This window comes from Aegilops tauschii, chromosome 2 (assembly GCF_002575655.3).
Source record: "Aegilops tauschii subsp. strangulata cultivar AL8/78 chromosome 2, Aet v6.0, whole genome shotgun sequence".
Lineage (NCBI taxonomy): Eukaryota > Viridiplantae > Streptophyta > Magnoliopsida > Poales > Poaceae > Aegilops > Aegilops tauschii.
The window spans coordinates 93,939,382-93,963,632 of record NC_053036.3 but is presented as its reverse complement, the minus strand read 5'-3'; the positions used below and the strand labels follow the sequence as shown (position 1 = coordinate 93,963,632).

Here is a 24,251-nt window from a genome sequence, read left to right as displayed (position 1 = left end):
GATTGAGACATGCGAACCATGTCTATTAGTATATATGCATGAAGAAAGTCCATACAGATGGATCATTTGGACTCACTTGATTTTGAATCACTTGAGACATGCAAATCATACCACATGGGCAAGATGACTGAAAGGCCTCGTTTTCAGTAAGATGGAACAAGAGAACAACTTGTTGGAAGTAATACATTTGATGTGTGCAGTCCAATGAGTGCTGACGCACGCAGTGGATATCGTTATGTTCTTACTTCACAGATGATTTGAGTAGATTTACTTGATGAAACACAAGTCTGAATTATTGAAAGGTTCAAGTAATTTCAGAGTGAAGTTGAAGATCGTCGTGACAAGAGGATCAAATGTCTGTGATATGATCATAGAGATGAATATCTGAGTTACGAGTTTGGCACACAATTAAGAAATTGTGGAAATTGTTTCACGACTAATACCGCCTGGAACACCATATTGTGATGGTGTGTCCGAACATCATAACTGCACCCTATTGGATATGGTGCATACCATGATGTCTCTTATCGAATTACAACTATCGTTTATGGGTTAGGCATTAGAGACAACCGCATTCACTTTAAATAGGGCACCACGCAATTCCGTTGAGACGACACCGTATGAACTATGGTTTAGAGAAACCTAAGCTGTCGTTTCTTAAAAGTTTGGGGCTGCGACGCTTATGTGAAGAAGTTTTTTTCAGGCTGATAAGCTCGAACCCAAAGCGGATAAATGCATCTTCATAGAATACCCAAAACAGTTGGGTATACCTCCTATTTCAGATCTGGAAGCAAAAGTGATTGTTTCTAGAAACAGGTCCTTTCTCGAGGAAAAGTTTCTCTCGAAAGAATTGAGTGGGAGGATGGTGGAGACTTGATGAGGTCATTGAACCGTCACTTCAACTAATGTGTAGCAGGGCACAGGAAGTTGTTCATGTGGCACCTACACCAATTGAAGTGGAAGCTTATGATAGTGATCATGAAACTTCAGATCAAGTCACTACCAAACCTCATAGGATGACAAGGATGTGTACTACTTCAGAGTGGTACGTAATCCTGTCTTGGAGGTCATGTTGCTAGACAACAATGAACCTACGAGCTATGGAGAAGCGATGGTGGGCCCGGATTCCGACGAATGGCTCGAGGCCATAAAATCCGAGAGGATCCATGTATGAAAACAAAGTATAGACTTTGAAAGAACTACTTGATGGTCGTAAGGCTGTTGGGTACAGATGGATTTTAAAGGGAAGACAGACAATGATGGTAAGTGTCACCATTAAGAAAGCTCGACTTGTCGTTAAGATGTTTTCCGGCAAGTTCAAGGAGTTGACTGCGATGAGACTTTCTCACTCGTAGCGATGCTAAGAGTCTGTTAGAATTATATTAGCAGTTACTGCATTATTTATGAAATCTTGCAGATAGGATGTCAAAACATTGTTTGCTCGACGATTTTCTTGAGGAAAGGTTGTATGTGATACAACCAGAAGGTTTTGTCAATCCTGAAAGATGCTAACAAGTATGCAAAGCTCCAGCAATCCTTCTAAGGATTGGAGTAAGCATCTCGGAGTTGGAATGAACGCTTTGATGAGATGATCAAAGATTTTGGGTTTATACAAAGTTCATGAGAAACTTGTATTTCCAAAGAAGTGAGTGGGAGCACTATAGAATTTTTGATGAGTATATGTTGTTAACATATTGTTGATCAGAAATGATGTAGAATTTCTAGAAAGCATCCAGGGTTATTTGAAAAGTGTTTTTAATGGAAAACCTGGATTAAGCTACTTGAACATTGAGCATCAAGATCTATAAGGATAGATCAAAAACGCTTAATAGTACTTTCAAATGAATACATACCGTGACAAGATTTTGAAGGAGTTCAAAATAGATCAGCAAAGAAGGAGTTCTTGGCTGTGTTACAAGGTGTAAGTATTGAGTAAGACTCAAGACCTGACCACGGCAGAAGAAAGAGAAAGGACGAAGGTCGTCCCCTATGCTTTAGACGTAGGCTCTACAATATTCTATGCTGTGTACCGCACCTGAAGTGTGCCTTGCCATGAGTTAGTCAAGGGGTACAATAGTGATCCAGGAAGGGATCACATGACAGCGGTCGAACTTATCCTTAGTATCTAGTGGACTAAGGAATTTTCTCGATTATGGAGGTGGAAAGGGGGTTCGTCGTAAAGGGTTACGTCGATGCAAACTTTGACACTAATCCGGATGACTCTGAGTAGTGAACCGGATTCGTATAGTAGAGCAGTTATTTGGAATAGCTCCAAGTAGCGCGTGGTAGCTGCATCTACAAGATGACATAGAGATTTGTAAAGCACACACGGATCTGAATGTTGCAGACCCGTTGACTAAAACCTCTCTCGTAAGCATAACATGATCAAACCCTAGAACTCATTGAGTGTTAATCACATGGTGATGTGAACTAGATTATTGACTCTAGTAAACTCTTGGGTATTAGTCACATGGCGATGTGAACTTTGAGTGTTAATCACATGGTGATGTGAACTAGATTATTGACTCTAGTGCAAGTGGGAGACTGTTGGAAATATGCCCTAGAGGCAATAATAAAATGGTTATTATTGTATTTCCTTGTTCATGATAATTGTCTGTTGTTCATGCTATAATTGCTTTAACTGGAAACCATAATACATGTGTGAATACATAGACCACAACATGTCCCTAGTAAGCCTCTAGTTGACTAGCTCGTTGATCAATAGATGGTTATGGTTTCCTGACCATGGCATTGGATGTCATTGATAACGGGATCACATCATTAGGAGAATGATGTGATGGACAAGACCCAATCCTAAGCATAGCACAAGATCGTGTAGTTCGTTTGCTAGAGCTTTTCTAATGTCAAGTATCATTTCCTTAGACCATGAGATTGTGCAACTCCCGGATACCGTAGGAATGCTTTGGGTGTACCAAAGGTCACAACGTAACTGGGTGGCTATAAAGGTGCACTACAGGTATCTCCGAAAGTGTCTGTTGGGTTGGCACGAATCGACACTGGGATTTGTCACTCCGTATGACGGAGAGGTATCTCTGGGCCCACTCGGTAATGCATCATCATAATGAGCTCAATGTGACTAAGGAGTTAGCCACGGGATCATGCGTTACGGTACGAGTAAAGTGACTTACCGGTAACGAGATTGAACAAGGTATTGGGATACCGACGATCGAATCTCGGGCAAGTAACGTACCGATTGACAAAGGGAATTGTATACGGGATTGATTGAATCCTCGACATCGTGGTTCATCCGATGAGATCATCGTGGAACATGTGGGAGCCAACATGGGTATCCAGATCCCGCTGTTGGTTATTGACCGGAGAGTCGTCTGGGTCATGTCTGCATGTCTCCCGAACCCGTAGGGTCTACACACTTAAGGTTCGGTGACGCTAGGGTTGTAGAGATATTAGTATGCGGAAATCCGAAAGTCGTTCGGAGTCCCGGATGAGATCCCGGATGTCACGAGGAGTTCTGGAATGGTCCGGAGGTAAAGATTTATATATGGGAAGTCCTATTTTGGCCACCGGAAAATGTTCGGGATTTTTCGGTATTGTACCGGGAAGGTTCTAGAAGGTTCCGAAGTGGGGCCCACCTGCATGGGGGGACCCACATGAACGTGGGTAGTGGGGGCAAGGCCCCACACCCCTGGTCAAGGCGCACCAAGATCCCACCTTAGATGGAATAAGATCATATCCCGAAGGGATAAGATCAAGATCCCTAAAAAAGGGGGATAACAATCGGTGGGGAAGGGAAATGATGGGATTTCTTTCCCCCACCTTTGCCAACGCCCCAATGGACTTGGAGGGCAAGAAACCAGCCCCCTCCACCCCTATATATAGTGGGGAGGCGCATGGGAGCAGCACCCCAAGCCCTGGTGCCTCCCTCCCTCCCGTGACACCTCTTCCTCCCTGCTTGCGCTTGGCGAAGCCCTGCCGGGATCCCGCTACTTCCACCACCACGCCGTCGTGCTGCTGGATCTCCATCAACTTCTCCTCCCCCCTTGCTGGATCAAGAAGGAGGAGACGTCCCCGCTCCATACGTGTGTTGAACGCGGAGGTGCCGTCCGTTCGGCGCTAGGATCATCGGTGATTTGGATCACGACGAGTACGACTCCATCAACCCCGTTCTCTTGAACGCTTCCGCGCGCGATCTACAAGGGTATGTAGATGCACTCCCCTCTCTCTCATTGCTAGATGACTCCATAGATTGATCTTGGTGATACGTAGAAAATTTTAAATTTCTACTACGTTCCCCAACAGCAAGATCTATCTAGGAGATGCATAGCAACGAGAGGGGGAGAGTGTGTCTACCCTCGTAGAAAGCGGAAGCATTTGACAACGCGGTTGATGTAGTCGAACTTCTTCTCGTTCCGACCGATCAAGTACCAAACGTACGCCACCTCCGAGTTCTGCACACGTTCAGCTCGATGACGTCCCTCGAACTCTTGATCCAGCAAAGTGTCGAGGTAGTAGATGAGTTCCATCAGCACGACGACGTGGTGACGATGATGGTGAAGTGATCCATGCAGGGCTTCGCCTAAGCACTACGAAGATATGACCGTGGGAGTAAACGGTGGAAGGGGGCGCCGCACACGGCTATGCAATAGTCTGGGGTGTGCTAGAGGCGCCCCCCACATATATATAGGTGGGGGAGAGGGGAGGCAGCCAAGGGACGCCCTAGGGTTGGCCGCCGCCCCCTAGGGGCCCTGTCTTGCCCTGCGCCCCCCCCCCCTTTCCATGTATGCATGAAGGGGAAGGAAAGAGGGGGGTGAGGGAAGGAAGTGGAATCCTAATCCTCACTTTCCTTTCCCTTCCCCCCTTTCCTTCTCCTCCTCCTATAGCCTTATAGGGCGCACCAACCCCTTGTGGGCTGGTGTGTTCCTTCACAAGGCCCATATGGCCCATAGGATTGTCGGGGGTACCCGAAACACCTTCCAGTGACCCGATAAGTACCCGATACCCTCCAGAACACTTCCGGTGTCCGAATACCATCGTCCTATGTATCAATATTTACCTCTCGACCATTTCGAGACTCCTCGTCGTGTACGTGATCTCATCCGGGACTCCGAACAACATTCGGTCACCAAATCACATAACTCATATAATATTATATTGTCATCAAACGTTAAGCGTGCGGACCCTACGGGTTCGAGAACTATGTAGGCATGACCGAGACACCTCTCCGGTCAATAACCAATAGCGGAACCTGGATGCTCATATTGGCTCCTACATATTCTACGAAGATCTTTATCGGTCGAACCGTTATGACAACATACGTTATTCCCTTTGTCATCGGTATGTTACTTACCCGAGATTCGATCGTCGGTATCCACATACCTAGTTCAATCTCATTACCGGCAAGTCTCTTTACTCGTTCCGTAATACATCATCTTGTAACTAACTCATTAGTCACTTTGCTTGCAAGGCTTCTTATGATGTGTATTATCGAGAGGGCCCAGAGATACATCTCCGATACTCGGAGTGACAAATCCTAATCTCGATCTATGCCAACCCAACAAACACCTTCGGAGATACCTGTAGAGCATCTTTATAATCACCCAGTTACGTTGTGACGTTTTATAGCACACAAGTCATTCCTCCGGTATCCGGGAGTTGCATAATCTCGTAGTCGAAGGAATATGTATTTGACATGAAGAAATCAATAGCAATAAAACTGAACGATCAATATGCTAAGCTAACGGATGGGTCTTGTCCATCACATCATTCTCCTAATGATGTGATCCCTTTCATCAAATGACAACACATGTCTATGGTTAGGAAACTTAACCATCTTTGATTAACGAGCTAGTCTAGTAGAGGCTTACTAGGGACACGGTGTTTTGTCTATGTATCCACACATGTATCAAGTTTCCGGTTAATACAATTCTAGCATGAATAATAAACATTTATCATGATATAAGGAAATATAAAATAACAACTTTATTATTGCCTCTAGGGCATATTTCCTTCAAAATCCACAAGTCCCTTGATACCATTGCTTCTAGTATGGTGGTCGCCTCTTTGGTGTGACATTGGTACATCATGTGTAAATCTTTGGGGCAGATCTTCCATTGCCAATGCATGCCAACAATTTTTTTGACTATTTACTGTGAAGCAACAGCTCCACTGCATGCAATCAATTGAACCAAATATACATGGAAAACATCTTGCTGCTCAAATAGCCATCAACCTTCCTCTATATTGCATAGTTGGTTCTCTCAGATACTCTGCTCCAAACACTTGCACCACGATGCGGTCAAATCTCACAGTGGTATCAAGTCATGTGCTCTCCCCCATCCGGACTATCTTCACGACAGTATCAATGGTGGTACCTACAACAAGCATCCTCAGTGTAGCCATGCATTTCTGCAAAGGAGGGAATGAGAGTTTTCCGGAACAATCCTTCTTGATACTGAAGTAGGGATCATGTGCCTCCACTCTCTCTGTCACGCGCAAGAATAATGGTTCGCGCATAGGGTAGCATCGATGAAAAAATGTTTCAGCGAATGTTGGTACGGGGTGAAAATAGTCCTTGTAAAGTAGCTTTGCGCTAGTGATCCTATCCCGGTTGTAAACTCTCATCCCTTTGATCGAACCCTTGAAGTTCAAAATCTGCTCCATTTCCCCCTGGATGCTCATCATCATCTTATCATCTTCGTCGTCCGAATCTAAAGAATCAAAGAACTCCTTTTGAATTAATTCATCAAGCTCCTTGTGTTGATACTCTTCATCTGACAAACCCTCCAAATCCATCGGTTCGCCTACAAAACAATCAAAAAAACTTCTCGAACAATTTTCTACACACATAGGGGACAAGGCGTACTATGAGAAGAGTCGGATGTAGCGTGGCGGCGACACTGATGGGAAGGAGTTTTATGGTTGTGGGGGCGGCACTGAGTGGTCGGGATGGCAGTGGAGCTAGGAGAGGGCCAGCACGGACGAGGAAGAAGAGAGGGGAGGAAAAGGACCGTCCGACTAGGTTGGGGGAGGAGAAGAATTTGATGAAATTTTTGGTGGGCCCTGTCTGTCAGATCTGACGTGGTGGATGTGTCCAGGCCTTCCCATATTTGCCCTAGATATGGCTGGATATGGGAGTGCTGGTCAGCCTGGACCTCCCATATTTGGTCTAGATATGGGCTGGATATGGGAGTGTTGGTCAGTTTGGACATATAGGGATGGTTTGAGGATATCGGCTGATTTGTAATTTTATGACCGGTCATTGACCAGACCATTCGTCTGGACGTATCGGGGGGCATTTGAGGAGCCTGGTTGTAGATGCTCTTACATTACAAGGTCCCTTTGAGGAGGTGTGCGGCCTCTCCCCTCTAATTGAAAATCTACTGGTTATCTATGTGGTTTGTGAATAAGAGTCATTTTGACGAAGGATAAACTGCAAAGCGTAGTTGGGAAGGTAGTAGACGTTGTTGCTTTTGTGATCACGACGAAACAATAGAACATATGTTTCTCCTTTGCCCACTTGCAAAGTTACTATGGCGTACCATTCATGTATCCTTTAACGTTGCTCCGCCCGTCTCGGATACACATTTATTTGGGACTTGGTTAACCGGGATTGAGCCTAAAACTGTGGCACATATTTGAGTATGAGTGTGTGCATTACTTTGAGCCATTTGAAATTGTCGGAATGATGTTGCCTTTAACAGGCAAACCATCACAAAAATTTGCAAGTTATCTTCAGGGCGTCAGCTTGGATACCTACATGGTCCTTATTCAGCCATGTGGATCACATGGAGCTTATGAATATTGGGTTGCAATTGATGAAAGATGGTTGCACGAGATACATACAACCGGTTTGGATGACGGTCCAACAATAGGATAGTTGTTTAGTCATCTTTACCTATTTTCGCCTCGCCTCGCCGGTTGTGGCATATCATTTTTTCCTTTCTTTGAGGTCCGTAAGACTCTTTGAGACCTTGTTTTGAACTTGGACGTTTAATCATATAACTATGTGCATCAAGAGATGCAGAGGCCGGCCGGGGGTATTCCTCCTTTTTGAAAGAAAAAAATCTGAGCTACAAACAGACAAGTTATCTCCTAGCAAAGAAGAAAAAACGCAAGTCATCTCAGCTTCACAAATATACTCTAACAGTAACAAACTAAATGCGCAGTTTTTTTTTCTTTTTCGAAAAGGGGGATCTCCCCGGCCTCTGCATCAGAGTGATGCATACGGCCATCTTATTAATGAAATAAAAGGTTCCAACAAGGTTCCAAAGTCTCCGACTGAAAAGTAATAAAAAGACAGCTCACACAGAGCTAAAGAGGCTGGACACACAGACTAGCCAAGATAAGACGCCACAACCGGCTGGCTAAAGATAGATAGGTAAACTAATTGCATATCCTATTACATGACCGCCATCCAAACCGGCTGAAGATATCCCGAGCTACCATCTCCCAGCGGATAGATCCAGTAACCAAATGCTCCCTGGCCTCCATCGGAGTGAGTAGCGACCATGAACGGATCACGGCAGTGGCTCGGAAAATAACCTGCAAAAAGTGAATACGTGATGTTCTGTTAAAAACCAAATCATTTCTGCAAGTCCAGATAGTCCACAACAAAGCGCAAACTCCAACACGAATATGTCTCGCTAATTCAGGCTCAATCCCAGTGAGCCATGTCCCAAATAACGTAGTGACAGAATTCGGTGGAGTAATATTAAAAGCAATGTGAACCGTCCGCCAAAGTACTCTGGCAAACGGGCAATCAAAAAAGAGATGCTTGATCATCTCGTCCCGATCATAGAAGCTACACCTCGTAGGTCCTGTCCAATTACGCTTAATCAAGTTATCCTTGGTTAAAATAACCTGTTTATGGACAAACCACATAAACACTTTTATCTTCAAGGGAACTTTGACAGCCCAAACATGTTTGGAGGTAGGAATGGAGCTCGAATTAATTACATCAACATACATTGATTTAACCGTGAATACTCCAGACCTAGTCAGTTTCCAGCGTAATTCATCGGGTTGTTGAGAAAGATGGACATCCATTAGTCTCCGAACTAGACGGAGCCAATCTTCCCAACGATTGCCCACTAACGACCGTCTGAACTGAATATTAAGGGGGATGGATTGAAACACCGTAACAACGAACACCTCACGTCGTTGAACAATGCGATATAAAGACGGATATTGAATGGCCAAGGGTGTCTCGCCGAGCCAAGTATCCTCCCAGAAGCGTGTACTAGCGCCGTTGCCAATGACAACCTTTGTCCTATTAAACAAAGATTGTTTGACTTTCATCAGGCCTTTTCAGAAAGGCGAGTCAGTTGGCCTGACTGTGACCTGGGACAAGGACTTTGTCTGTAGGTACTTGTTGCGAAGGATTTGTGCCCACATGGCATCAGTCTCAAAAGAAAGCTTCCACAGCCACTTGCTAAGAAGACATCTGTTCTTAACTTCAAGATTCTCAATACCAAGACCCCCTTGGTCTTTCGGTCTACAGATGATATCCCATTTTGCAAGTCTGTATTTTCTTTTTAGATCATCACCCTGCCAGAAGAAACGCGATCGATAAAAGTCCAGTCTTTTCCTAACACCTACTGGGACTTGAAAGAACGATAAGAGAAACATAGGCATACTCGTGAGCACCGAATTAATCAGAATTAATCGGCCTCCATATGACATGAGCTTGCCCTTCCAGCAACTCAGTTTCTTCTCAAACCGGTCTTCGATGCACTTCCATTCTCTATTGGTCAGCTTTCTATGGTGGATTGGAATACCTAGGTAAGAGAAAGGTAATTCCCCCAAGTCGCACCCAAACAATTGCCTATAAGCCTCCTGTTCGTCTTTGGCTCTACCAAAGCAGAACAGCTCGCTCTTATGAAAGTTAATTTTTAACCCGGTCAATTGTTCGAAGAGGCATAACACCAGCTTCATATTTCTCGCCTTGGCCAGGTCATGCTCGATAAAGATGATTGTATCATCAGCGTACTGAAGGATGGATACACCTCCATCAACCAGATGAGGTACCAAGCCACCCACTTGACCATTCTCCTTAGCCCTTCCTATCAAGATGGCTAACATATCAACCACAATGTTAAACAAGATAGGGGACATCGGATCTCCTTGTCTAAGGCCTTTATGTGTCTGGAAGTAATGACCAATATCGTCATTCACTTTAATTCCCACACTCCCTTTTTGCGTAAATGATTCAACCTGGCGTCAAACCTTTCATACGCAATGCCTGCTGGAGAAATGGCCATTTAACCTTATCATACGCTTTCTCGAAATCCACCTTAAAAATGACACCATCTAACTTCTTGGAGTGGATTTCATGGAGCGTTTCATGAAGGACGACCACCCCTTCAAGGATGTTTCTGTCCGGCATGAAGGCAGTTTGGGAGTGCTGCACCACAGAATGCGCAATCTGTGTGAGCCTATTAGTCCCGACCTTGGTGAATATTTTAAAACTAACATTGAGTAGGCAGATCAGCCTGAACTGCTCAATTCTCACAGCATCCGTCTTCTTAGGAAGCAGTGTGATAGTTCCAAAATTCAAGTGAAATAATTGAAGCTGTCCAGAGAACAGATCCTGAAACATAGGTAGCAAATCCCCCTTAATAATATGCCAGCACTTCTTGTAGAACTCCACCGGAAATCCATCCGGTCCGGGAGCCTTATTATTTTTCAACTGTGCTATAGCATCAAACACCTCCTTCTCCGAAAATGGGGCAACCAGAATATCATTTTCAGCAGCCGAAAGTTGAGGCACATCCTCAGTTCTGGACTCATCGAGAGATACACAACTATCCTCCGGAGGTCCAAATAACTGCCTATAATATTCGGTTATATATGTTTTTAGGTTATCCTGTCCTAAAATAGTGCCCTCATCTTGTTCAAGTTGGAATATTCTCTTCTTTATGTGCTTACCATTAGCAATCAGATGAAAGAATTGAGTATTTGCGTCCCCTTGGACCACTTTGCGAACCTTAGCCCGCAAAGCCCACTTCAATTCTTCTTCACGGAGAAGTTCTTTCAACCTCTTCTCTGCTTCAGTTTTAACCTGGAGCTCAGCAGGCATCAAAATCGTGGATTCGGCCTTGACGTCCAGATTCTGTATAAGAGAGAGAAGCATGTCCTTCTCAATCTTATATACCCCACTAAGGTGCTTAGCCCAACCCCGTAAGAAGCTTCTCAAACTCCTAATCTTATTTTGCCAACGCTCGACCGCGGTCCTACCGCCTACACCCTTCGCCCATTCCCGAGCGATCAGGTCTAGGAACCCTTCGCGTTCGAACCAGGCCATCTCAAAAGAAAAGGTGTTTTTATTTCCCACGTGGTTCGGCTCCCCTGAGTCAACGAACAGGGGTGTGTGATCGGAAAAACCCCGGGAAAGAGCTTGAACCGTCACAAGCGGGAACTTCTGTTCCCACTCCACACTCGCAAGAACGCGATCAAGCTTTTCGTACGTCGGGTTGGGCAAAGAGTTAGCCCAGGTGAACTTTCTACCAGAAAGCTGTATCTCCCTCAGATCCAGGCTTTCAATAATAGTATTGAACATGAACGACCATCTGCCGTCAAAGTTATCATTATTCTTCTCCTCTCTCCTCCTAATGATGTTGAAATCTCCCCCAACTAAGATTGGAAGCTGCTCGGACCCACAAATCCGAACAAGATCCGCTAAAAAATCCGGTTTAAGCTCGGGCTGTGCGGCACCATAAACCGCCACCAACGCCCAGTTGAAACCATCAACCTTAGACCTGACTCGAAACTTAACCGCGAAGTCGCCCATGACTACACTCCGGACTTCAAGCGAATCGCATCTCACACCCAGCAAGATACCACCCGATCTTCCTCGCGGAGGGAGGCAATGCCAATCAAAATCAACACCACCCGCAAGAGAGGAAAGGAACTGGGGCGCAAAGTTATCTCTACCAGTTTCCGATAGAGCAATAAAATCTAAACGATGCTCCAGAGATGCCTCAGCAAGAAACCTTCTTTTAGCCAAGTCTTTCAGACCTCTGCTATTCCAAAAGATTCCTTTCATCACTCATCATGAAATTTTTTAGTAGTCCGAATCCTAGCACTCCTACGAACTGCAGAATCGGGGTAAATTTTCCGTTTCCACTTACGCTTGGGTTTGCTAGCTCCTGACTCCCAATCCTCATAACCGGGCTCAGCGAAACAAACAACTGCATTCTCTATGGGCATATCATCGTCCTCTGACTCATGATTGGATGGTGCTAAATCCACACACATATTGTTGAGCACGCTAACCCCTAATGCATCAATTTCATTGTCATTCATGGGTTTAACCGCTGCAAGATTACGAATAGTTTCTAAGGCACGCTCCGTCTCCAAATCTAACAAATCATTCACCGAACTGGAAATCTCACTATCTGTAGCCCCGAGAGAAACTCCCAATTGGTTTGCATTATTTATAATCTCCTCATTAGAAAAATGCAATAAAGAGTTAGATATGTTGACGGACATACCAGTAGAGATTGCAGCATCCTGAAGCTTAGCCACCCTCATGGCACATCGCTGCTGAATGTCGTCCACTTGCGGCTGTGTCTGGAGACGGGCACTCACCCGTCGTCCCTCAGACATCGGATCCGGTATCCCACCGAACGCAATCACCTCCTCCCGAGAAATCATGGTCGGAGTAAGGCCTCCTGCCCCACCCCAACCGCCAGGCCGGTCCGTCTGGACGGACTGGCTCTCCCCACGGGACTGCACCGGTGGCGAACAGGGGGACGAGAGTGCCAGGGCCGCCTGCCCTAACCCCCCCCCCATGACCGCAGAAGCCACCAACATGGGCGCCTTAGGAGAAGGAGGCCCCGAGGCCACCTGCCCCGAGCCCCCCCCCCCAAAGGCACCGACGCCATCAGCATAGAGGAGCAGGCGACGGGAGAGGAGGTATCCGTGGCCACCTACCTCAGATCCCCTCCCAACGCAGAGAGGGACACGGGAGCCACCTGCCCCGAGTCCCCTACCTCAGCCGGAGAAGAGCGACCGGAGGCCGCCTGCCCCGGGGTCCCTCCCGACAACCCATCCACGACCACTGGCGTCACGCCCTGAGAATGGACACCGTGCTGAGCAGGAGAGAGAGTGGCCACCTGCCGACTCACCTCTACCCCTCCGCTGCCCGAGATCGACGACACCTCAGTAACCACAGGCAGAGAACAGACAGTATCCTCAAACCCCAAAGCAGGCAACGCAAGCTCAAAAGCCTCGTCGGACTCGACCCGATCACTCCAAAGCCTCGGGGGTGCAGAAGCGGGCTCAAAAGACCCAAATCTCAATGATGTCACAGGCAGCGAGGAGGGTGGCTCCGCTCCCTTCTCGGTCATCGCAGTGTCGGGCCCCGGTCCCTTGGACATTTGTCGTCCAGAATCCTCGACCGGCGGCTCCCTCGCTCCTGCGCTGCCGTCACCCTCGTGCATATCCACATCGGACCCATGAGTCGCCGCAACCAAAAGGCTCTCATCCTCAAACTCAATAACCAAATCATAGATCCTGCCTTGGTAAGCCCACTTAACCACTTCCGGCACATACTCAACATTCAGAATACTAACCAGAACCCGAGCAATCCCATGAGCTCTGGTGAACGCCATATCCACTCGCTCAGGCTTCCCAATCAAAATACCCAAGCTGGCCACAGCGCGAGCATCCTGCAAAGGCTTGGATGGGGCCCCGGAAAAACGCAACCACGCCTGAGTAAGCGGCGCACCCTGAGGCTCCACCAGCTTCCATTCGTGGAACTCAAGGATGCCATCAGTTCCCGGTACATTACACATCCCAAAACTCAGCAACCTCTGCAGGTCCTCAACCGAAGGAAACTCAACTCTGAACATCTTATCATCGAGACTGACGAGGTCCCACTGGAAGTCCCCAGGGACAAGCTCCCGAAGCCTCTGCACGATCTGCGTCTCAGAGACCTCCCCTCTGGCGACCTTAACAATCCCCGAAGTCATGTTCGGGATCTCATCAGTAACCTCTCGCTCATACGGAGACTCAAAAAACGTGAGCTCAGCACAGTAAACGCCATACATCAAAGTTGAAAGATGTGCAGTACAGATGTTAAAAGAAATTGAGTGCACAGTGCCAACACCCAACAAAGTTGAAGTTCTGGCTTTAGCTAAATGTTGAAAGATGAAAGATGTGGTTCAATACTGCACATCACCTGACCACAATATGCATAAAGCCATTGCCAATTGTGGTCAAAGGCAAATAGCGAGAGAAAAAGTTTTGATCCCAAACCTCGTGGCATGCATATGCTACTGTACTGTGGTGTCAACTGGATCAAGTAGAAATGAAATCTGAATAATACAGAAATGATTGGCACGGGCATAAGATCAACACACTCATTTGCAGCGGTGTAGCACGCGAGATGAACAACACAACACCGATCTTCTCACTTCATCAGCAAAACTACGAACCCTACCAGCGAAACAATCATCCAGCTGAACGGCTGGACCGACGGAGCCCAGTTGGAGCCCGGGGGAGCAGGGGAGTAGTCGCCGGAGTCGGTGCTGGTGCTGAGGACGACGACCACCCAGTCCCCCTCGTTGGCGATCCCGATGCCGGAGTACTTGGTGTCGTTGAGGAACCGGTTGTACTGGGACTTGGTGTAGTTGGTCAGCACAATGTCGGCCACAAGGCCGGGCACGCATGCCGGCATCACCTGCCCGTCCTCGGTCACCGACGCATTGAGGTGGCAGCGGTCGAGAAACTGGGGGTAGTCGGGGAACTGCGGCTCGGTGCCGGGCACGGTGTTGGCTCCGGTGGTGTTGGTGCACTCCTGGCCCTTGAACTTCTTTGCTAGCTGCTCGGCCAGGCAGTCGGCATTGCTGTTCTCGGTGAGCGCCGGGACCTTGAGCGAAGCTCTGTAGCTGTTGATCCCCTTGAGGAGCTGGTTGTCGTCCCCTGAAAACAGTAACCAGTATCAAGCAAGCAGTTTACAAAGGTGATTTTTTTCCCGATCAAGGGTGGTTTAATTAACTCATAATGAAGCATCAAGGGGATACAAACACAATTAACACACACCCCCGTCCTCCTCTGCAGTACTAAGATGCACACAGCCAACACCAACGCGCACACTCAAAGGATCGTGCGGGCAACAAGGTAATAGGCTGCAGCATCAAAACAACGGATGCAGAGTTCTCTTCATTTCCTGTCTAAACATGCAGTGCAACTATGCTGTGAGTGAGTACCAGAATTCTACGAGGCAAAAGCACTCCCAAGTTTTTATTGCTAAATCTTCCAGTATAAGTTGATCATAGTACTAATTAAGCTGTGTGTCTTGTGCCTAGTACACTTGAACAGCGACCCGTTCATTTGTCGCCACGACCGTGCCCTGCAACAGAACATGAGCAGAGTACCAGCTACCAGCTGGAGCGAACAGAACACTGCAATTGTTGACCAACGAGACCTGACCATCAGATCATGCATGCTGAATCTTGTGTGCGCTGGAACAGTTGGAGTAATTATCATGTCCCAAATGAAGGTAAAAAATAGCAAGAGATCTTGGAAGACCAGATCTCTCACCAACCCACTGAAACCGCTTAGTGACATCCAAGAACTCGGCACATCCGTAGGCAACGGCAAGCTAAGTAGAATTCAGGAATTAGGATGCTATGTACCACTGAAAATGAAATTCAGACGAACATCCTCGCCTGGAGCAGGTTCCTAGGCCATACGCCTACACTATGCTCATCATCCTAAGCGGTTAGATTACAAGAACCAACCTCCAAATCCACACCGCGCGGATCAGATCCGGCCGAAGAGCTGAACCGAATCACAAATGCAGCAGCGAGCGAAAGAAAAGAAGAGCAGCGCCTGCTCTTACCGTCAGATCTGGCGGGGTGCAGGAGGGAGGAGGCGACGGCCAGGAAGCAGAAGAGGGCGGCCCTGGAATCCATTTGCCCCGACAATCCACCGAGCTCCACCGCTGCGCGCACCCTCCGACGGGTAGGGTAGCAGGTATATAGGGGGGAGTGAGGAGGAAGGAAGGAAGGAGGCGAGCTGCTGCTGTCTGCGGCCAACCACTGCCACTTCACTTGCTTACTCCTCTGTCCTAAAAGGTAAAAGCGGCGCTGTTGTTAACAAAGTGTTCTTCTGCCGGTGTTAAAATGGTTTACCTGCCGTCGCTTTCTTGTTAAGAAAAAAGATCCCTAACTAACACTGTCGGTGTGCTACTAATAAAAGGCGCCCGGCAACGTGCGCGGCAGTGGCAGATTGATTACGCGAAGCAAACGAATTAAGAAAGCGGCGCATCGCGGGTTTTCCATGGAGTTGGTACCACCGGACCGACGCCGGGACAGGCGGACAGCTCAACATCAGGGCGTCGGTGTTGCTTCCTCCTTTTCTCCCTACCAAGTCCATCCCATATTTTGAGAGTTCGAGTCTATTTCAAACCGTCCAGTTGAAATAAGAGGATTCGAGTCTATTTCAAACCATCTGGTATACAAGTACTGTAATTATCTTTGTAAAATGAACGTGGATGCATGCTTCATGAGAGATGGAAGCGGAGCCACCACGGCGCTTCTTTGAAACCACTTGGGTGAGGCTTTTGCTGGGTCAACAACATGTGCTTGATGCCGCTGCAACAGAAGATGCCGCTGCAACAGAAGCTTTGGCACTGAAGAAATGGTATGAAGCTAGCGCACTAGTAGAAAACTGATCTTTCATCCGGAGCACTAGTCCCGGTCAGGTTTGGACCCGGGACTAATATGAGCATTAGTCGCAATTCCAACGGCTAGGAGCGGACGAGCACGGTCACGATTAGTCATGTTGCTCGTCATGTGGCCGTACCTAACACCCCCTACGTCGAAGGCGCGAGCCCACTTCTCCTTCAAAGGAAGGTGTGTCTGTATGAACTCCGAGCCATCATTGAACGAGTTATTTACCCAAAACCACCACACTTGGGGCTAGGGTAACAGGTCAGTACCACATTTGAGCCATGTCACAAAAAACCACCAACTCTGGGACTAATTGGTAACGCGGAGCACTGACGGGCCGTTTTAGCCGCGGAAACAGTGAATCCGACAGGTCGGGCCCACCTGTTGGGTCGACGTGGCGCGGGCTGACGGACGACGTTAGACGGGGGTCGACGGCCGTTTCCGCGCACGTGTATTAGGCGTCGCGCGGGTCGCTGGTCCGACCAGACCGCACCAGAGCACTCATCCACATACGACCACTCTGTCTCGACCTCGACGACCGCCGCCGCCGTCCGCCGGTCCGCCATGGTTTCCTGGAGCGAGGGGTCAAGCTCTTCTTCTTCGGACGAGGAGTCAGTGACTAGCCAGGTACGTTCATTTGGGGATTCTAGCATTTAGGGTTAGGGTTAGGGTTCTTGAGTTGGGGATTTCTTACCAACTCGCTGATTTGTTCAATCTCTTTGGTTTTAAGCTTCCTAGGACCATCCCATGCTATGAATGGAGTGGCAATGCTCATGAGCTCTCCTCTCGCTGTCTGCATCGCGAGCCTTGCCTCAGGCTAGTAGCATTTGACTCTACGGACACTGGCCGACGCTTTCTTGCTTGTGCTGAGGAGAAGGTATGTTGGTTAGTACTGTCTTTAGTTAATCTTTGTTAGTTTTTGCTCCATTCAAATGCCAGAAGGAAATTTTGCTCTGCTTATTAGTGTGAAGAATTGTCACTGCCCACAGTTGGATATAATTATGCTCTGACAGTGTAATTTGGTGGAAATTATGCTCTGTCACTGCCCACAGTAGTGTACAACATTGTTAGTGCCAGTAGGAAATTATGGTATATTAAATAATTTGGTGGAAATTGTTAGTGACAGTAGTAATTTGCTCCAAAAAAATTCTTATTGACAACACATATTAATTTCATAGGCTTTCTTAATTGTTTGTGGATTTCAATGAACACAATTTCTTGTGTAGTATGATTGACAATATTTTTTCTGAATTATAGGCTGAACTAAAGTGCAACTATCTGGAGTGGGTAGACCCTGAGTGGTCACTGGCTTTGCAGTTCTGCCTAACTGAATTGTGGAGCATGTATGACAAAGAAAATAAGGACAGGCTGAGAGACAATGTTCAGCTTGTTGAACACAATTACAAAGTAGTTGGAGAAAAGAGGAAGATGGAAGAAGAGCTGAGATTTTTCAAACTTGATTTTGCAAAAATGGTGGCTGACAAGGAGGATGCTATTACTGAGCTGGGCAATACTAGGTTGGCTCTCAATGATCTGAAAGAGGAGATGGAGAAGAAGAAGCTGGCAGACCATGGTTGCACAAACCTACATCAGTTACTCAGGGCAAAGGCAGAGAAGGAGAGGGACAAGCTTGTGGTAGAGAGAGACCAAGTGCTGACTGAGAGAGACCAACTAAAGGAAGAGAAGAAAAAGCTGGAGTACATCATCTCTGATTTGCTGAAACAGAAGCATGGCTACAAGGACAAGATCAAGAAGTTGAAGGAGATCTGTGATGAATTTTAATTATGTAATGTGGTATTGTACTGGTGTAGTTGTGCTCTGTTGCACTGAATAATCAGACCTAACTACAAGTTTGTAATGTGGTATTGTACTGGTATTGTAATGGTTAAATTTGTACCGAATTATGCAGTTTATATGCAAGTCTAGAATTTGAACTTATGGCATGAATTTGAACTTAATTTGCAGTACTATCTCTTGTATTATATTGAGTACTCTATTATATTTACCTCACTCCAGGTGAAACTGGTGTGATAGTCAAATTTTTGTGCACAGAAAAATTTAAAATACTAGTAACTTATGGCATGAGTATAGCAGGAACTTTCTGGCATTATTATTATGCATAGAATGTGATGATCAGGGAGTGCAATCAACATAGCAGGACAAAGTAAATATAGCAGTGCAAGCACAGAATTATAGATAAAGTGCCACACATAGGTTCAACATAGCATTACACAGCAGTAGTTCTTAGTGCCACACATAGGTTCAACATAGTATTACATAAGTTCAAATTTAGTCTTGGCATAGATAAAGTGCTCTAGTGCCTGATGGAGCACAAATGCACTTGGATACATAGTCAAACAAGAACTCTCAGTAGTTCCCACTGGCATAGAAGTACCCCTCCATCCTTTTGCTCATGTATCTTGTCCTTTTGGACCTATTTCCTGTTGGCTGGCTAGTTGAAGCTTCTACAGTAGTTCTTGGAGGATTGAAGCTTCTTGCACCTGTTTTTGCACCTCTCCTTGCAGCAGCAGTACCAGCACCAGAAGGAGAAGAATTTGCAGCTCTAGCAGATGAACCAGCAGCTCTAGTGCCTGTAGCAGCAGCTCTAGCAGATGTAGCAGCAGCTCTACCAGATTTGCCCCTTGAAGCAGCAGAAGAAGAACCCCTTGAAGCAGATGCATAGCTTGCACCCCTAGGAGTTGTTGTACCAGATGTTGAGCTTCCACCTTGCTGCCATGCAGGGGCTGTCCTGTTTTCCTGCAATTATTTTTGTTGGATAAATTTGAGTGATACTTAATGAATGATGAGAGAGAGAAGGAAGTCAAAAAGAACATACCATGTGTTTGTTCTTCCTGATTTGCAGATCTGGCCTCAATGGCTTTGCACAGCTTGTGTATTTGTGGCCCTGCAACTTGCAGTTACTACAAGTTATTGTAGCCATCCTTGATGTCTGCTTTGCTTGAGGAGGCTCAAACCTGCCTTTCTTCCTTTTTCCTTCTGCTGGTCCCTTCTTGTTTTCTTTGAACTGAGGTGGGTCAATGTCAGGAGTTGCAGTTTTCACCCAACAATCAGGACCAGGAACTGGGTAAATTATAGGCTTGTATGACTCCAAGTACATAGCCTTTTTGAAGAACACATTTACATGGTCCTCTGGTAGTTTTTTGGACCTGTAGATGGCAGAACAACCATGGTTGCAAGGAATTCCAGAGATGTCCCACTTCTTACAGCCACATGTTTTCAGGTTAGTGTCAACAGAGTAGGTCTTGTCCCCACTACTCACTTGGAAAAGACCTGGTCCAGCTATCAATGATTTGCAGTCCCTTGCAAATCTCTTGTTCATCTCTAACTTCTCAACATAAGTTGGTGCAATTTCCCATCTTGCAACTAGTCCACCCTCTCTCTTTTGCTGATACCTTACCAGAAGTTTGTCCTTGATCCCATTGATCATGGTGACAATTGGCTTGTTCCTTACATCAAGTATGTACTTATTAAAAACTTCACTTAAGTTATTGACCACCAGATCAGTTTTGCAGTTAGTATCCATTGCATGTCTTGACCAAGCTTTTGCAGGAATCCTTGACATCCACTCCCAAGCTTCCTTGCACTCAGCCTTCATGCTCTCCATTGCCAACTGAAAGTCATGTTCAGTGTAAGCATATGCAGCTTCATCCATGCATTTCTTCAAGTCTTCTCCTCTGAATCCTGCTCTCTGAAAGTTGGCATAAATGTGCCTCAAGCAGTACCTATGAGGGCAGCTTGGAAAGACTGCTGTGACTGCATTCAACAGACCCTGCAAAGGAATTTCAATTAATTTTACATTATAAAAACATTTTAAATTAAATTGTTTTACTATTAAATTGATTTTAATTCAATTTAGTTGTTCTACTATTCAATTTAGTTGTTCTACTACTCAATTTAGTTGTTGTACTATTAAATACCATCTAGGGTGGATGGGGTTGTTCTTGGCTAGGTTGACCCTAGGTTGACACAAAATAATGAACTAAATTAACTTAATGCACAACAAAATAATGAACTAAATTAACTTAATGCACAACAAAATAATGAACTAAATTAACTAAATGCACAACAAAATAATGACTAAGATAACTAAGTGCAAAATAAACTCACCTTCTGTCTATCAGACATGAATGTATACTTCCCAAATTTTCCCTCTTCAGTCCCTCCTAGGGCATACTTCAGTTGAGTCAAAAACCAAGACCAGTTTGGTGTGTCTTCAACTCCGACCACTCCAAATGCTATGGGGTACATATTGTTGTTTGCATCCCTTCCAGTAGGAGCTAGTATTTGTGCCCCACTAGTCAACTTAATGAAACAACCATCTAGGCCTATGAATGGCCTGCATCCATTCAGAAATCCCTCAACACATGCATTCAAACAGAAAAAAAAGACCATGAAACCTTGGTCCTGCAGTAGGATTTTCTCTTGTTTTTCCACTCACAGTAGCAACAATGCATCTTGATCCAGGATTTGTAGCTTTCACAGTCTCCAAATAATCTCTCAGCCTCTTGTATTGCCTCTTGTGATCTCCAAGCACAATCTCCTTTGCTTTCCTCTTTGCTCTCCATGCCATCATCTTGGGCACCTCAACACCAAACTGCCTCTTTACCTTGTCAACTATAGCAGGTACAGTAGTGTTGGGGTCTGATCTGATAGTTTCAAGCATTTTGTTGCCAAGCCACTTTGAGCTGATCCTTGTCTTCTCAGATTGGGTGGGACATGTGTGCTCCAATAACATCTTCTTAATGCAGAAAATGGGCTCATTACTGATCTTTGCTGCAACCATGTGGAACTGACAACCCTCTCCATCACAGCACACTATCACCCTGTCACTGCAGTTTCTGTGATATTTGTATCTTCTAAGTTGTTTCACATGCAAATTTACAAGAGCCTCTCTAAATTGGTACACATCTCTGAAACAGAGCCTGAGCTGGAATTGCTGCTCTGGATGCAGCCTGTTCTCATCGTACCAGACCCTGGGTGGTCTTTTCTTAGCTCTGCTCATTCTTCCAGAGGGGATTATGAAGGACATTGGTTCATTGCCATCATCATCAGCTTCAAAGGCTGTATCATCCTCTTCTGAAGATGGATACCAGTCCTCAGTCATGCTTCTGTTAGCACTAGAGTGGGACCTACTAGTAAGCCCCCTCTTTATCTTCTTCTCAACAGGCTTAGGAACAGGTATCTCTTGACACTCATCATCCTCTTCCTCCATTTCTATGTCATACAAATCTTCAGGGTCTGTGTCCCCTTCACAGTGTGTACTGCTCATGTATTGAGCTCTCTTCCTCTTAATGTCAGCAATTGTGTCTTTCAGATCACTGTCCACTTTCCTCCTCTGTTCTTCTTCTCTAGCTACATTATCTTCTTCTTCATAGTCCATGGAATCTGAATCTGAATCTGCATCTGGGAGGTCTTCATGAGCTACAAAGTCTTCATCAAATACCGAGTCATCATCTTCATCAGATGTGTCCTCATTTCCTGCATGCTCCTCCTCATCTGTATCAAACTGGAAATTTGCATAATTAACACTAACTTGAGTGTTAACCTGCTGCAATGCATTATTTTCCTCATCTGCATCTAGCATCTCTGGCTCAATTGGGTGATCTTGTGTCCCAAGCAGTAACTGGCATGGTGGAGGAACTGATTTTATTGGCATATAGTTCACACTTTCTTGTGTACCAACATAATCATCTGTTGTTTTATGCACAACACCTGACTCATTAACAGCAAATACAACTGGTGGGTCCACTGTTAAATCTTCAATTGTTTCATCTGGGTCCACTTCTTCATCTTCTGCACTTTTGTAAACTGGTGCTTGCTTTATATCTAATTTCCCCTCTTTAACATACAAACACAGTGTCTGACTGCTTTTAAAATGCTTTATCATCTCATCCACTTCAGTGTTGTTTCTGATGAAAGTAATCCCTTGCAGCCCTGTGCCATCCTTCCTCAAGTAGCAAATACTGTCATCACTTCCATATCCATTTCTGACCATCACATTAAGCAAACTGCCATAAGTGATGTCTCTCTCATACATCTTCACAAGGGCATATTTTTTGGCAGCATCTTTAGAAGGAAACTGAAAATATAATGACCATGGCTCCTCAGGCCTACAGAACACAAAACATATTAAAACATATTAATGACCATGACATTTGCAGTAACATTTTCAGGCCTATAGAACACAAATAAAATTCAGGACCATGACATTTTGAGTGCCACGATAAAAACTATGACATATTCACATATAAAACAAAGTAACAGCAATAAGATCTATGCCACAAGAGCCAACAAATGCATAATAAACTATGCTACATTTAGTAATTCAGAAAAAAAAACAAAGAAAAAACTTCATTTTCATCTAGGCATAGGAGCTTCCTCCCCGAACGAAGCAGTATTGCTACAAGTAACCCTAGGTATCCTAACTAAGCGAGTACTCTAACTAAGCAGTATTGCTAGAACCCTAACCCTAGGTTTTTTGCACTGAGATTTACCTGGGTGGAGATGGATGCCCGAGGGGTACTTCCTCCCCCAACGAATCAGCCGCCGCCGACGCCTTCTTTCCGTCCGCAGCAGCCTTCTCTGCCTCCTCCGCATACTGCGACGGCGGCGGCAGGACAACTTTTCCCCAATCCGCCGTCGAGTGCGAATCGCCATCGGGGTTGGGGCCCAACTTGCCAACGGGGTCGCATTGCGGCCGGCGGCCACCGGAAGAACGACCACCGCCGCCGGAGCCGTCGAGACCTTCTCCGCCATCGCCGCCACCAGAGGTGGTCGCCATGAGCAGAGCGGGAGGAACGCGCGGGAGGGAAACTTAATCGGGGATTGGAGGACGAAACGCCCGCGCGGCGCCTAATACACGTGCGCAGAAACGGCCGTCAACCCCCGTCTAACGTCGTCCGTCAGCCCGCGCCACGTCGACCTGACAGGTGGGCCCGACCTGTCGGATTCGCTGTTTCCGCGGCTAAAACGGCCCGTCAGTGCTCCGCGTTACCAATTAGTCCCAGAGTTGGTGGTTTTTTGTGACATGGCTCAAATGTGGTACTGACCTGTTACCCTAGCCCCAAGTGTGGTGGTTTTGGGTAAATAACTCTCATTGAACACAAACTTCAAGAGGTGATTCAGCCTTTGCTGGAACATGAAAGGCTCAAATTCACTGCACACGAGCTTCAATGCATCAGTGCAGTCTTTGTTCTTTATCCTGGAGTAGAAGTTCTGTATGAAATGCCTCATGCACCATCTGTGAATCACATCTGGATAACCTTCTAACTGCACGCGCACAGCGTTGATGATACCAGGGTGTCGGTCAGATATGATGCATGGTGACCTGTCAGCACCCAGAACGTGCACCTGGAGAAGAGTCGGAAACCATTCCCAGTTGGAATTGTCTTCCCGTTTGACGAGACCGAAAGCAAGGGGCACGAGCTGATTGTCGGCGTCAGAAAGCACTGAACGTTTCTGTTGACAGAGCGTCGGTGTCACCAGAAGCACGCCTCGGACCTTGCCGGACAGAAATGTTCGGTCAACAGAAAGAACTGGCTTGCAGTGACGGTACGCCTCTATGGACGCCCC

At 46.2% G+C, this 24,251-nt stretch overlaps 1 protein-coding gene across 1 annotated transcript; it reads right to left on the bottom strand.

Moving 5' to 3' along the window:
• Positions 1 to 14,095: 14,095 nt before the first annotated feature.
• LOC109733622 (uncharacterized GPI-anchored protein At3g06035) lies at positions 14,096 to 16,107 on the bottom strand. Its single transcript, XM_020292875.2, has 2 exons — positions 15,827 to 16,107; positions 14,096 to 14,904 (listed from the first exon to the last, which is right to left on the bottom strand). Exons 1-2 carry the CDS (start codon positions 15,897 to 15,899, stop codon positions 14,393 to 14,395), a joined length of 585 nt encoding a protein of 194 aa, XP_020148464.1. The 5' UTR covers positions 15,900 to 16,107; the 3' UTR covers positions 14,096 to 14,392.
• Positions 16,108 to 24,251: the final 8,144 nt, after the last annotated feature.

Bases quoted from the DNA above. Each gene is read 5' to 3' on its own strand.
- LOC109733622 (XM_020292875.2), bottom strand. From the start codon at position 15,899: ATGGATTCCAGGGCCGCCCTCTTCTGCTTCCTGGCCGTCGCCTCCTCC. The intron at 14,905-15,826 runs GTAAGAGCAGGC...TACTGTTTTCAG, and splicing joins GCACCCCGCCAGATCTGACG to GGGACGACAACCAGCTCCTC.